Here is a 13495-nt window from a genome sequence, read left to right as displayed (position 1 = left end):
GCGCACGGCAGCGGCGCGGGCGTGCGCGCTCACGCCGCGGCGGGCGGGGACACGGCCAGGGCCTCGGCGCGTGCGCGGGACGTACCACCGCGGGGGCCGGAGGGGGGAGCCCGGGGCCGGCAATCCCCGCTCCCCTCGGGACCCCCCCTCCCTCAGCAGACGCTCACCAGCGGCAAAGGCTTCCAGATTTAATAGCAAACTGTACAAAAAGTATAAAACCATAGGGCGGGTGCTGCCCCAGGGTCACACCGCGCTGGGGGGGCAAGGAGGGGGCACAGGGAGGAGGAGGGGGGCACATCCCGTCCCTCCCCTACTTGAGGTCCATGAAGCGAATGTCCATGATGAGCAGGAAGTTCTTGGGGAGGGGGCGCGGAGCCGGGGACAGCACGGTGAAGACCTGGCGCTCCAGGTCCACGCCGGTGACCACGATGAAGCCGGCCACGCTGGTCTCGGAGATGTTGTCGTCGGGGCTGTCGGCGGTGCTGACGCTCAGCAGGTGGTGCACCATGTCCCGCCCCGGTGTCACCGGCACCAGCTTCAGCTGGTTGTCTTCCTGCGACATTCCCAGCGGCAGGCACGAGTCCGGGATGGTGGGCGCGCCCACCTTGTAGATCTTGACGTCGGAGAACTTGACGTCGAAGGCGTGCGGGTAGAAGCAGCCGCGGAAGCCATAGAAGTACTCGCGGATGCGCTCGTCCCGGCATTCCCGGCGGAAGTCCTTGGAGCGCTCCACCACGCCGCCAGACTTGGGCAGCAGCACGGTGCGCACGAAGTGGGGCAGGTCCCGTTTGAGCTCGTTGTAGAGGCGCTCCTGGTCCAGCACCACCACCACGTCCACCTCGAAGGCGGAGGCGGCGTGCACCAGCGCCTGGTAGCCCGAGCTCTTGACCCAGCCGCAGGTGTTGATGACGCAGCCGCTCACCGACGCCCGCCGGTTCACCTCGCAGCGCTGGTTGAAGACGTCGGCCAGGCACGACGTGATCTGTGGGAGGAGGGGTCACACAGAGGCACCCGTGTCCCCACGCTGTCCCCAGCTCCTTCAGGACCCTCAAGGCCTCGATTCCACACGGCCACCCAGAGCAAAATGGTGGAATTGTAGGATGGTCTGGCTTGGAATGGATCTTAAAGCCCATCCTGGCCTTGGGCATTTCCAGGGGTGGGGCAGCCACAGCCTCTCTAAACAACCCTGAAGGGCCTCACCATAAAATAATTTCTTCCCATATCCAGCCTAAACGTCTCCTCTCGCTGTGAACCCATTCCACCCCATCCTATAACTCCAGATCCTAACAAGAATCCCTCTCCGGCTTCCCTGCAGGCTCCCAGGATGGAAAGGCTGCTCTGAGGTCAGGGCACAAAATGTCCTCCTCCAGGCTGAACTGCCCCACCTCTCCCAGCTCGTCTCCACAGAGGAGGTGCTTCAGCTCCCTTCATCCCCTTCATGTCCTCCTCTGGACTCCCTCCCTACCCTGACCCGACAGCAGGGAAGGGGTGGCTGGCCGTGCACGAGGCTGTCTTTAAAAGGCATTCTGCTGTCCCCAAACACCACTCCGGGGATTCAGACACCCCGCAGCGCGGGGAAACCCCGGGGAGCTCTGGGGCCATGCCCAAGCCGGGCCGAGCCTGCCGTGCCTCACCTTATTGTAGAGCTTGATGTTGGTGCCGGGCGTGGTGGAGCCGAAGTGGTAGACGAGCGGGGCCTGCAGGGAGAAGCCCTCCTCCACATCGGCCGGCCGCTCGATGTACAGCGCGCCCATGGTGCCGGGGATGGACACCGAGCCCTGCCCCACGTCCAGCTCCACGAAGGTGGGCCGGCGGCCCAGGCGCACGGCGTAGTTGAGCAGCAGGCGGCACACGGTGGTCTTGCCCACGTCGGTGGGCCCCACCACCATGACGCGGGGCCCGCGCTCGTCCTCCCGCTCGGCCTGGCGCCGCATCTGCTCCAGCGCCGTGTGCGTGTTCAGGTACAGCAGCATCGGCGTGTCCCGCGACACGTAGGCCACCTCGGTGCGGCCGCTGAGCTGCACGGTGCAGCCGTGCCACGTGAACACGGCCACCTTGGCGCCCGCGTCGAACGTGAACTTCTTGTTGCGGGTCAGCTCGGTGCCGAACACCTCGGCCATGCCGGTCAGCAGCTCCAGCTGCACCGTCTGCCCCGCCTCCACCTCGAACCGCAGCTCCGTCTCCCGCTCCAGCTCGAACTTGGCCACCTGCTTCTTCTCCTCGCCGCCATCGTCCGCCATAACGGCGACGCGGGGGTCCCGGGCCCGGTGTCCCGCGGCCGCCGCCGCCGCGACGGAAGTGACGTCAGTGCGGCGCGCCGGGAGCGCGGGTGGCCTGGATCACGTGGGACGCTGGGGTCACGTGGGGAAGGGGCACGTCCTGCCCGGTTCTGCGGCTCGTTTGCATCTCATTTGCATATCACCGGCGGCCCCTCCTCGAGTTTGCATCTCATTACAGCGGGGCTCCCCCTCTCCCCCCCTCATCCCTCGGGATGAGTCCCGGGATCGTTTGCATGACGTTCGCACGACATTTACGCCCGCACCCGCCTCCCCCCACACCCCATTTACATCTCACGGCGGGGACACGGGGACGTGAGGGGACAGGGGCACACGGAGGGACACTGGGGACGAAGCAGAACGCGGGGACGCGGGGGACAGGAGGCAGCGGGAGGCGCCCCGGCGGCCGCGGCCGGGCTGACGTCGGAGGGTCGGGCGGTGCCGTCACGGCGGCGGTGGCGGCGGTGACGTCACGGCCGCGGGATGAGTCACGGTGCCGTGATGCGGCTCCCGGGCACGCAGGGCCCCCCCCGCGCCCGCCCCGGGGACAGCGGCAGCGGCGGCAGCGGGGAGAGCGGCGGGCGGTGAGCGGCCCCGGCCCCCGGGAAGCCACGGAACCCGGTACCCCCCATCGTGTCCCCCCGAGACCCCCAGAGCCCCGCCGAGCCCCCCGGTGTGTCCCCCAGCGCTCCTGACATTGACCCCCCGCCACGGCGATATCCCCGTCCTTCTTCCCCGTACCGCAAATATCTCCCCCAGCACCTTCCCGCCTCCCGGGGACCCTCGCCAACCCTCCCGGGACCCACAACCGACCCCTTGGGACCCTCATCGACCCCCGTGAGGACCCCCATCATGTCCCGTCGGGCCTCCCATCATCCATTCTCCCCGCTCGGTACCCGCGGTTTTCCCCCTCAGGACCCCCATCATCTCCCCGGGGACCCCCACGCTTCGAGAAGAGACCCCAGACCCAGCTTGGGACGCCCCCCCTCCCGCAGTCCCTCGGGTCCCCCGTGCCCCCCCGGCTCTCCCGGTGTCCCCGCTGCCCTGGTGTCACTCCGCTCTCAGCCGGCTCGGTTCGTGCAGGGTCCCCTCTCACCGCCCCCCTTCCTCCTTCTCAGGCCGCCCCCCTTTTCCACCTCCTTCTGCCGGGGGGCCCCGGCGGAGCCCCCCGAGCCCGTCCGGGCGGGACGGCGGCTCTGGGCGCGCTGCTGCGCTGCTTCCCCTGCGAGCGGCTGTGCGGGGGCTGCGCGGTGCCCCCCGGGGCTCTGCCCCCGGCCATGCCGCCCCCGGCCCGCCGCCGCCTGCCCGCCGCCTCCCGCCTCCCACCGCGCACCTTCCGCAGTTACCTGCCCCGCTCTCACCGCACCTACAGCTGCGTCCACTGCCGGGCGCACCTGGCCCGCCACGAGGAGCTCATCTCCAAGGTGCCACCCTGGGACAGCGGGTGTCCCTTCGCCGCCTCCCCAGAATGATGAGTTTCCCCCACGGTGCCCCAAGTGTCCCCCTGTGGTGTCCCCAGGGTGGTGGGTGCTCCCCCCGCGGTGTCCCCAGGCCGGTGTGCCGCACGGGATAGGAGCAGGACATGGAGGGAGGGGTGCCGGGGGACGTGGGGGACCCGTCGGTGACATCCGCCGTGTCCCCACAGTCCTTCCAGGGCAGCCACGGCCGTGCCTACCTGTTCAACTCCGTGTGAGTAGCGGGGGCAGCGGGGCTGGCAGTGGGGAGGGGGAGCCCGGGGGTCCCCCCGGTGCCGAGCCTGTGGGACCCGCCCCTCTCGGTGCAGGGTGAACGTGGGCTGCGGCCCGGCCGAGCAGCGCCTGCTGCTGACGGGGCTGCACTCGGTGGCCGACATCTTCTGCCAGAGCTGCAAGACCACCCTGGGCTGGAAATACGTGAGTGCCCCCCAGCTGGGACCCCCACCTGCTGCGGGCACTGCCCAACCCCAGTCTGGGCACCCCAACCCCTGCCCTGGGCACGTCTTGGCACCCCAAACCTTCGCTGTGGACACCCCCAAGGCCTGGGGAAGGCAGGGCACGGGGGGGCTGACTCCGTGTCCCCCCCAGGAACAGGCGTTCGAGAGCAGCCAGAAGTACAAGGAGGGGAAGTTCATCATCGAGATGTCGCACATGGTGAAGGAGAACGGCTGGGACTGACGCGGGGGCACAGCTGGGACTGGGGGGCACCTGGGGCCATGCTGGGTGACCCCTTCCTTGGCACCTTCACTGTGCCCCCCGGTGCCCCCTGGCTGGCACCAGCCGCAGGGGTCGCGGGGCTTTTCTAGGGCAATAAAGGCTTTTTTTTAGGAAGCTGCTGGTTGTCACCTGCCCACCCCCCCCACCCCTAGCTGCCACCACCCCAGTTCACCCTGGCACACAGCCTGGCACAGAGAAGGGGGTTCCTGGTGGCCCCAGCCTGTCTCTTCCCCTCCTCACACGCAGGAGGCGTGAGGTGGTTGGTGCATTTATTGGGACACCGAGCTGGCAGGGAAACTGAGGCACGGGAGGAGCAGGGACCCCCTGGTGCCGTTGGGGAGTGTGAAGGGAGAGGGAGAGGGAGAGGGAGAGGGAGAGGGAGAGGGAGAGGGAGAGGGAGAGGGAGAGGGAGAGGGAGAGGGAGAGGGAGAGGGAGAGGGAGAGGGAGAGGGAGAGGGAGAGGGAGAGGGAGAGGGAGAGGGAGAGGGAGAGGAGAGGAGAGGAGAGGAGAGGAGAGGAGAGGAGAGGAGAGGAGAGGAGAGGAGAGGAGAGGAGAGGAGAGGAGAGGAGAGGAGAGGAGAGGAGAGGAGAGGAGAGGAGAGGAGAGGAGAGGAGAGGAGAGGAGAGGAGAGGAGAGGAGAGGAGAGGAGAGGAGAGGAGAGGAGATGGACGGAGGAAGGGAGGGAGGAGGGAGATGGAGGGATGAGAAAGGGAGGAGAGGGACAGGAGGAGCAGAGTCAGGGCTGGGGGTCGCTGAGACGGCCCATGAAGACGGGGAATTCGCCGGTGTTGTGCCAGAGGACGAAGAGGAAGGGGCGCAGGGCCTCCAGCACCAGGGCCGAGCGCGCCACCGAGGTGGCCATGGCCGCCGCCGCCTCCACGCCGGCCTCGTCCAGCGCCAGCACCGCCCGGTGCCGCGCCGTGTCCACCGCGGCCGGGCCCCGCGCCAGCCCGCACAGCTCCGCGTCCAGGAACAGCCCGAAGTCTGCGGCACACGGCCTCAGCGCCACCCCCGCGGAACACGGGGACAGCGGGGGACACCAAGGACGGAGGGGACAGCAAGGGCATCCAGAGAAAACCAGAGGGACAGGGACATGGAGACGCGGGGACCCGAGGGACAGTGGGGATGAGGAGACACCGGGACACAACAGGGACACTGGGTGGCGCCAGGGGACGCGCAGGGATATGGGCAGCACCGGGGAAACGGGGAATATTCGGGCCGCTGGGGATAATTTGAGGATACCGGGATGTAAGGTGACATTAGGGGCGCTGGGGAGAGCAGGGCACATCCAGGGCGCTGGGGACATGGGGGACACCAGGGACACCAGGGACACCAGGGACACCAGGGACACGGGAGTGTGAGGGGGCTCAGGGGAAACAAAGGTAAGGGGATACGGGGGACATTGTGGTCTTTGGGGACCCTCGGGAAAATGACCCCCAGGGGAGAGCCAGTGACATCCTGCAGGGAGTAACGTCACCGCACAGGGAGCGATGTGGCCCCGCAGCCCAGCCAGACCCTGAGGTGCCATCAGAGGCGTCCTTACCCATGTCGTGGACCAGAGTCACCACGTCCAGGGCGAGGTCGAGGCGCAGGCGGGGCAGGGACAGCGCGGTGGCCCGGGGTGGGGTGCGGGCCGCCCGCCGCAGCAGCGCCAGGAAGGTCGCGGGGTCCAGCGCCCGCTCCAGGGTCTCCAGAGGCTCCAGAGGCCCCCTCGGCATCAGCACCACGAGGCTCAGCCCCCCATTCAGCTCCAGCCGCCCCACCTGTGGGGCAGAACCCGCCTAAAGCCACCGCGGGGACCCCATGGACTGGCACCCCCACGGAGCCAGAGGTGCCAGCCTGCCATCCCTCAAAAGCCCTGGGGAGCGAGGTCACAGCCTGTGCCCCTTTCAGTGCCAGGGGAGTGACATCAGCCTGGCATCCTCCCCGAGTGCCGCAGGAGTTATATCACAGCCTGACATTCCTCCTTAGTGCTGCTGGAGCGACATCATGCCATTATCCCCCCAGCAGTGACCCCCCAGACCCCCAGCACCTGGTAGAGGGCTACCTGGACCTGCAGGCGGGGGTCAGTGAAGGAGGCCACCGGGTACTTGGCGCTGGTCATGGTGGGCACCTTGCGGGGTCGGTGGCCGGGCCGCAGGAAGGGCAGCATCACCGTCTTCTTGCGGTCCAGCGGCGTCCGCCAGGCGGCTGTGGGGACACGGCACCGCGGCTGGCACCGGGGGCACCGGGGGTGGCGGCACCGGGGCGGCCTCAGCCCCGCGCCCCATGCCCGGGGGATGCCCGGGGGTGCCCGGGGGGTGGCGGGTGGTGGGTGGCGGGGCTGTACCGCGCAGGTGGACGGCGCTGAGCAGCAGCAGGCTGGGCTCGGGGGGCAGCACGGACAGCAGCGAGGGCAGCAGCCCCTTGCTGGCCTCCCGCACCCAGGCGTTGATGCGCTGCAGGTCCAGGCTCTCGTTGCCGCTCAGGGCGTACGGGCGGGCGCCATAGAAGCGAAGGGAGTCGTTGAGGAAGCGGGGCCGGAGCTGCAGCTCTGTGGGGTGGTCCCGGTGTCACTCCGGGTGCCCAGCGGGCAGCGGCGCCCCATCGGCACCCGGTGCCCGCCTCACCTGGGTGGTGGAAGATCTGGGCGGCCGAGAAGAGGCCGGGCACGCTGGCCAGCTGCTGCAGGGCGCCGTGCACGCAGCGCAGCCCCTGCGGGTACGCCAGGAGGGCGGCCAGACGCTCCTGGGTTTCTCCGCGGGCGCCTGCGGGCATAGGGCAAGCTCAGCGAGGTGCCCCGGCTGGGACAGCGGTGACACGGCGGTGCCATGCCCGCGGGCGGCCCCTCACCCAGCAGCAGGTGGGAGAGCCCCACGGCGACGTTGATGGGGGAGAAGAGCAGGTTGGTGTCGGGCTGGGCAGCCTCTGCCATGCGCTGGTAGAAGCGGAGGGCAAAGGTGACCAGAGCCTCGGCCACGGCGGCCCGCTGCTCCCCCGTGGGCTCCCCGCAGGTGTTGGTCGGCTCCTCATCCCCAGGGCACGGCGGGACGCTGGTGCCAGGCGTGGGCACTGCCGTGGTCCCGTTGGCTGAGGTGTCCAGCTCCTCCGGTGTCCCCTCTGGCGCTGTGGGGCTGGGGGCATCTGTGGCACCCCAGCCAGGCAGCCCCTCGGGGGGAGCGCTGGGGGTGGGCACAGGCTGCACGGTGGTCCCCACGTCCTGCGAGGGAGCTGGGCTACGAGCGGGGGGCACAGGGGGCACAGGAGGTGTTGGTGACTCTGTGAGCAGTGTCATCCAGCTGGGAGAGGCCTCCAGAGTGAGGACCTGGGCACAGGGATTTGTGTGAGGGAGGCATGGGGCACCCGGGTGGGGGACTGAGATGAGGCTGTATAGAGGGGCATTGGGCACAGGGAGACCCTGTCCCTGGGTCACACTTACCGGGGTGACAGTGACCGTGGCTGTGGCTACTAGCCATGCCAGAGGCAGCCAGAATGTCTTGGTGGGCATGCTGGTGGGAAGGCACAGGTCAAGGGCAGGAGAGACACCCAGCATCCCCCAACCCGGCACCCCACACCCCCACTCCCTGCACCACCCATACCCCCACCCCGTGCAGCCCAACCCCGGGGTGCCCCCGCTCTGACCCCCCCCCCCCGGGGCACCGGTTTTGGGGGTGGGAGGAGGCAGCACCCCGGGCCCACCTGGGTGCCCGGCGGGTCAGTTCCTGCGTGTCCAGCGGGCGCCGGGAGATCTGGCCGGGTCAGACCCTGCCTGGTTAAAAATTAAGGAGGTTCCCGTAAATCAGCCGGGACGCGGCCAGTGATGCGGGGGCGGGCAGGGGGGTGCGGAAGCAGCCGGGATGCGACCCCGCGTCCCGTTTTGCTCCCGCCAGCCACCGGTCTGCGCGGGGTTCCGGCTGTCTGTCACCCACCGCCCCCGGGACCCCCGCGGTGACGGGGGTCGCCGGCCGCCTCCGGCCCATCTGTCCCCCCCCACTCGTGTCGGGGGCGCGGCCGCAGAACCTCGTCCCGCCCGCCCAGGGGCGGGACACCACGGAGCCCATCCCCGTGGCACCGGGCACTGATGACCATGGCCGGGCGGATCGCCAAGGTGGGCACCGGGGGCACCGGGACGGGACCAGGACTCCGGCGCCGCTGCGGTACCGGCGCGGGGGTCCCGGTGTCCGCACCGGAGCGGCGGCCGGGGGGAGCCGAGCTCGCGGTGCGGGGATCCCGGTACCGGGGTGTGAAAGGGGGTTCTGTGGAGTCTTAATGCCAGTGCGGGGATACCGGTACCGGGGTGCGAGAGAGGCGGTGCTGGGGGATGTGAGTGCGCGGAGATGGGGTCCCGGTACCGGGAAGAGGCAGTGCTGGGGGTGTCAGTGCCTGTGTGGGGGTCCCGGTGGCGGGGTGCGAGAGAAGCAGTACCGGGGTGTCAGTCTCCGGTGCGGGGGTGACAAATACCCCTGCACGTTTCAGTTTCGTTTCCCCGGCGGGGCGGCGGGGGTGTGTCCAGGGTGCCGGTAATTAAACCCTGCCTATTAAGGCGCGGCCTACGGGCGGCCCCGCCCAGAGGGACGTCCCGGGTGTTGGGTTAACCTATGGAGGCGTCTCTCGGGTCACACCTCCGCCCATACCTGCCCCACCCCTTCCCGCAGGAGCTGGAGGAGGCGCGGCGCTGGGAGGGGGCCCGCGACGTGCGGCCGCTGGACGGGAACGTGCGGCGCTGGGGGGGGCTCCTGCTGCCCGTGCGTGGGGAGAGGGCACGGGGGGACGTGGAGGCACGGGGGGCTGCGGGGAGTCCTGGGGAGTGGGGGCCGAGGGGGTCCCCTGCGCATGGGGGACATGCGGGCTTGAGGAAGGATGTGCCCCTGGGGGCATGGGAGGGATTGGGGGTGACCCTTGGGACGGGCCTGTCTAAGTGAGTGAGGGTCCCCCTCAGGGCAGAATTGGGGAGGGGTCCTCTGAGGACACTGGGGGGAGGTTCCCCTCCTCAGGGGCTCGGGCTGGCACGGGGAGTCTCTGCGGTGGGCACTGGGTATTAGGGCTGGACAGAGGGGGCTGAGGCGCCCCCATATCCCGGCAGAACAACCCCCCATACAACACGGGCGCCTTCCGCTTCGAGCTGACCTTCTCTCCCAACCACCCTCTGGAGCCCCCCTGTGCCACCCTCCGCACCCCCATCTACCACCCCAGCGTGGACCGGGAGGGCCGCGTCTGCCAGCCCCTCACCAGCGAGGCGCACTGGGAGCCCACCACCCGCGCCATCCAAGGTGGGCACGGCGGGGACAGGGGCACAGGGCAGGGGGGTGCGTGCCCCTCTGACCCCCCTGCCCCTGCAGTGCTCCAGGACCTGCTGCTGCAGCTGGACAGCCCCGACCCCCAGCGGGTGCTGCGGCCGAAGGTGGCCAAGGAGCTGCAGGAGCGCCCCGAGGAGTTCCGGCTCCGGGCAGAGGAACACACCCGGCTCCACGCCGAGCCGCGCCCCGACCCCCACGCATAAAGCAATAAATTCCCTCCATCACCTGCTCTGGCTCCCTGGTGCCTCAGTGGGAAAGTGTGGGGGCTCCAGGAGTTGCTGCCCTCCACGTGCCATCCCTGGGGGATGTCACCCTCCTGGTGGCAGAGCCAGGGCTGTGCCCCAACCTAGTGACACTCGCTTGGTGCCAGCGTTCCTCCCTCCAGAGACGAAGCCACCACCTCCTGGAACCATGGCCTTTACTGCTGGGGGACAGAGCAGGGGACGAGGTGGGGGGCTGTGAGGGACCCTCTCAGCGCTTCTTGGTCTTCACGAGCCCTTTGGCCACCAGGCAGCGGTACAGCTCCTGCACGTAGGTGTACACGCACTTGGCGTCGGGCACCGGCAGCCGCACCATGTCCTCCACCTCCAGCAGGGGGGCACAGCCCGCCCGCTCCCTGCGGGAAGGGACACAGCGGTCACCGGGGCCGGAGGTGGCCGGGGGCACCGAGGGGCCGGGGCTGTGCTCACGCACTCGGCGGTGGCGAAGGCCAGGGCGAAGTTGTCCCGGCGGGCGTTGGGCTCCAGGGTGGCGAAGTCGAAGGCGTCGGGGAAGAAGCTGTGCAGGAGCGCGCAGAAGGCCAGGCCGCTGCCCCAGCTCCCCGAGAAGTTCTGCACGTCCACGTGCTGCGCAGACAGGGGGTTCAGGCCACCCCCGGACCCCCCATCGGACCCTCCCGCCGCCCCCCAGTCGCACTCACCGGGTACCCACGGGTGCGGGCGCGGCACCACTCCAGCAGCATCGTCTTGACCGTGGCGGCCCCCCCTGAGCGCCGCAGGTGTGGGGCTGGGCCCTTGGCAGCCCTGGGGGGACCTGGGCTGTGGGATCCCCACACCCCACTGTCCCTCATAGGGACCCCAGCCCTTCTGTGACCCCACTACCCTGTGGCTTTGGACCCCCGATGCCCCACTTGCCCCATGGTCACACAGCCTCCCCCGTCCCATCCTCCCACACTGCTCCATGGACCCCCCCCATTCCTCCCTGTACCCCTCATTGCCCCATGCCCCCTGATATCCTGTGTCCCATACCCTCCCTCATTGCCCCATGTTCCCCCTGTACCACCATTGCCCCTCAGACCCCCCGTTCCCCTATGACCCCATTGCCCTGTGCCCCCAATACTGCCACTCTCCCATGCCCCTGCCATGCCCCCCAATTTCCCTGTCCCTCCCATTGGCTCATGACCTTCCAACACCCCCACTGCTCCATGACCCATCCATCTCACTGTCCCTGGCTGTCCTATAGCCCCCACAAAACCCCAGGTCCCCCATTCCCTCAATGCCTCTCCTGCCCCCCACAGGGCCAGGCCCTTCTCACCCTCCAAACTTCTCCAGGATGGCGCTGCGCCCCTGTGCCCGGGTCCCCACTCGTGGCCGTCCCCCGGCCCCCTCCAGCCTCAGCCTCTGTCCCGCTGAACCGGGGGCTGCCTTGTCCCGCGTCCCCCCTGCTGGAGCACCCCTGCAGACACACACGGGTGGGACAGCCATGAGCAGGGGGCTGTGGGGGACCATCCCCACCGTGGGGTACTGGGGTGCCACCCGTGGGGACACACCTCTTGCTGCCCCCCGTGTCCTCGGCAGTGCCAGCTACAAGGAGAGAGGAGGGGTCAGAGGGTGGAAGAGGGCACCCACACCCTCCTGGCACCTCTGGGGCTCAAGGTCCTCTCCCAAGGGGAGGATGGACACTGTGGGGCAGCAGTGACCCCAGGACACTTGGGTGCCATCGCTCAAATGGCTCTTACCTGTGGGGGGTGCTGGGGATGCTGGGGACACAGGGGATATAGGGGATGTGGGAGACATAGGGGACATGGGGGACGTAGGGGACGTGGGGGACGTGGGGCTGGCGGCCCCCTCTGGGGATGAGCAGGGAGGGAACTCAGGCCACAGCTCATCGTCCTCGTCCTGAAGCCAAGTGGGTTCCTGTAAGCAACAGGCAGGGTGGCAGTGCCAGCACGGTCAGTGTCACTCACACAATGTCCCTGGCACAGTCATCCTGGCCCTGGCACTCTCACCCTGCCCCAGGAAAGTCAGCTCTGTCCCCATCTGTACCGCAGCTGCCCTCCCTACCACCTCCTGCCCTGATTGTGCCGCCACCTCCCTTCCAACCCCTCCTCACCTTTTGACGCCGGGTGTTGCCGGTTGCTGCCGGCGCCGCTTTTCCCTCGGTACCCTCCTCGGTACCCTCCTCGGTACCCGCTCCGGTGCCCCCGGCTGTCCCTGCCTTGGCATCGCCACCACCATCCCCGGCCTCTCCGGCATCGCCCCCGGCACTCCTGGGTGCTTCTGCCCCGCCATCCCCAGCAGCCTCTTCCCCCGCGCACCCCCCTGAGCCCCCCGTATCCTCCCCTTCACCCCCCGTGTTCTTCCCTTCACCCCCCGTGTCCCCCGCATCGCCCCCCGCTTCCCGAGCTTCCTCCCCACCCCGGGGAGCCGTCGCCTCCCCGCTGCTCTCCCCCGGCCCCGCGGCGGGGTCAGAGGGGGTGTCCGGAGTGGGGCTACCGCGGGTGGGGGTGCCGAGAGTGGGGGTGTCCGAGGTGGAGGTGCTCGCGGTGGGGGTGCCGGGGGTGGGGGTGCTCGCGGTGGGGGTGTCCAAGGTGGGAGTGCCGGGGGTGGGGGTGTCCGAGGTGGGGGTGTCCGAGGTCGGGGTGTCCGAGGTGGGAGTTTCAGCGTCTCCCAGAGCCTCCATGTTGCTGTGGTCACTTCTGCAGGGGCACAGGGCTGTCGCTGGGGTGCCCTTCGATGACGCCGTGAGCTTGCCCCGTGTCCCCCATAGCCCCCCAGGCCGGCTAACCCCCCTCCTGCCCCTGTCCCCACGCCCTCCTCCAGCCCCAACACTCCCACCTTGGGCACCCCAGTTACCCCACCCCGAATCCCCCATGCCCCGGCCCGGCACCGCCACAGCACAGCCCGGTCCCTTCACGTCTTCCTGCAGCCCCCCACGCCCCAAACCAACCCCTCCCACTGCCCTCATGCCCCGTGTCAGCACCCCCGTGCTCCCTCCTGCCCCCGTGTCCCATCTCGACCACCCATATCCCATCCCGGCACCGGCACGTCCCTCTCCCGGCCCCTCGTGTCTTCTCCGTGCGCTCCGGTTCCCACTGCCGGCCCCCTATAACCGCTTCCCGGTCTCCCTTGCTGCCCGCCGGTCTCCTGCCCGGTGCCCCCCAGCCCGCAGGCTCCCGGCCGCTCCCGTTCCACCCCCGTTTCTCCCGGAGCCCCCCGGAGCCCCTCGGCCCGTACCCTCCGGCTGCTGCCGCTCCGCCGCCCCTGCTGCGCCCCAGCCCCCCCGCCCGGCGCTATTTTTACCCGGCGGGGGCAGGTGCCGCCTTCACTCACCGCCCACCCGCGGGGCACGCGTGGGGCCGGTCCGGACACCCGACCATGGCTGGGGCGGGGGGACACTCCTACAGCCCCACCCGGACAGCGGCGACACCCCAAAGCAGCCACCGAGTGGGGACCGAGCCGTGCCACCCGAGGGGCACAGAGGACACGGACACCCTGGGCAGGGACAGGGAGACTTGGGGGTCACAGGCAG

At 69.5% G+C, this 13495-nt stretch overlaps 5 protein-coding genes across 8 annotated transcripts; 2 read left to right on the top strand and 3 right to left on the bottom strand.

Annotated features, from left to right (window-relative positions):
* Positions 1 to 174: 174 nt before the first annotated feature.
* CLP1 (cleavage factor polyribonucleotide kinase subunit 1) lies at positions 175 to 2334 on the bottom strand. The gene is made up of 2 exons (XM_002194415.7): positions 1635 to 2334; positions 175 to 982 (listed from the first exon to the last, which is right to left on the bottom strand). Exons 1-2 carry the CDS (start codon positions 2238 to 2240, stop codon positions 311 to 313), a joined length of 1278 nt encoding a protein of 425 aa, XP_002194451.3. The 5' UTR covers positions 2241 to 2334; the 3' UTR covers positions 175 to 310.
* A 163-nt stretch (positions 2335 to 2497) lies between these two features.
* YPEL4 (yippee like 4) lies at positions 2498 to 4582 on the top strand. Of its 3 annotated transcripts, none has more exons than XM_072929590.1 (5): positions 2498 to 2860; positions 3395 to 3700; positions 3922 to 3965; positions 4060 to 4168; positions 4340 to 4582. In XM_072929590.1, the coding sequence occupies exons 1-5, from the start codon at positions 2513 to 2515 to the stop codon at positions 4427 to 4429; spliced, it is 897 nt and encodes a 298-aa protein (XP_072785691.1). In that variant the 5' UTR covers positions 2498 to 2512; the 3' UTR covers positions 4430 to 4582. The 3 variants fall into 3 exon arrangements, with proteins under 3 accessions (XP_072785691.1, XP_030129527.1, XP_072785692.1); XM_030273667.4 differs by having other exon boundaries at positions 2758 to 2897; XM_072929591.1 differs by having other exon boundaries at positions 2833 to 2949.
* A 141-nt stretch (positions 4583 to 4723) lies between these two features.
* SERPING1 (serpin family G member 1) lies at positions 4724 to 8994 on the bottom strand. 2 transcript variants are annotated; one of them, XM_030273663.4, is made up of 9 exons: positions 8874 to 8994; positions 8148 to 8217; positions 7888 to 7957; positions 7302 to 7773; positions 7079 to 7216; positions 6799 to 7002; positions 6517 to 6659; positions 6013 to 6232; positions 4724 to 5453 (listed from the first exon to the last, which is right to left on the bottom strand). In XM_030273663.4, exons 3-9 carry the CDS (start codon positions 7954 to 7956, stop codon positions 5206 to 5208), a joined length of 1494 nt encoding a protein of 497 aa, XP_030129523.4. In that variant the 5' UTR covers position 7957; positions 8148 to 8217; positions 8874 to 8994; the 3' UTR covers positions 4724 to 5205. The 2 variants fall into 2 exon arrangements, with proteins under 2 accessions (XP_030129523.4, XP_072785690.1); XM_072929589.1 differs by lacking the exon at positions 8874 to 8994 and adding an exon at positions 8742 to 8756.
* UBE2L6 (ubiquitin conjugating enzyme E2 L6) lies at positions 8536 to 9973 on the top strand. Its single transcript, XM_030273664.4, has 4 exons — positions 8536 to 8556; positions 9104 to 9193; positions 9532 to 9718; positions 9788 to 9973. Exons 1-4 carry the CDS (start codon positions 8536 to 8538, stop codon positions 9946 to 9948), a joined length of 459 nt encoding a protein of 152 aa, XP_030129524.4. The 3' UTR covers positions 9949 to 9973.
* Positions 9974 to 10146: 173 nt separating this feature from the next.
* SMTNL1 (smoothelin like 1) lies at positions 10147 to 12665 on the bottom strand. Its single transcript, XM_032748518.3, has 7 exons — positions 12077 to 12665; positions 11703 to 11880; positions 11514 to 11547; positions 11279 to 11419; positions 10665 to 10767; positions 10439 to 10590; positions 10147 to 10361 (listed from the first exon to the last, which is right to left on the bottom strand). The coding sequence occupies exons 1-7, from the start codon at positions 12644 to 12646 to the stop codon at positions 10217 to 10219; spliced, it is 1323 nt and encodes a 440-aa protein (XP_032604409.3). The 5' UTR covers positions 12647 to 12665; the 3' UTR covers positions 10147 to 10216.
* Positions 12666 to 13495: the final 830 nt, after the last annotated feature.

The sequence above is a fragment of the Taeniopygia guttata genome, chromosome 5, assembly GCF_048771995.1.
Source record: "Taeniopygia guttata chromosome 5, bTaeGut7.mat, whole genome shotgun sequence".
In the NCBI taxonomy this organism is placed as follows: domain Eukaryota; kingdom Metazoa; phylum Chordata; class Aves; order Passeriformes; family Estrildidae; genus Taeniopygia; species Taeniopygia guttata.
The sequence above is the reverse complement of the archived record's forward strand: the minus strand, read 5'-3'. Positions and strand labels throughout refer to the sequence as shown.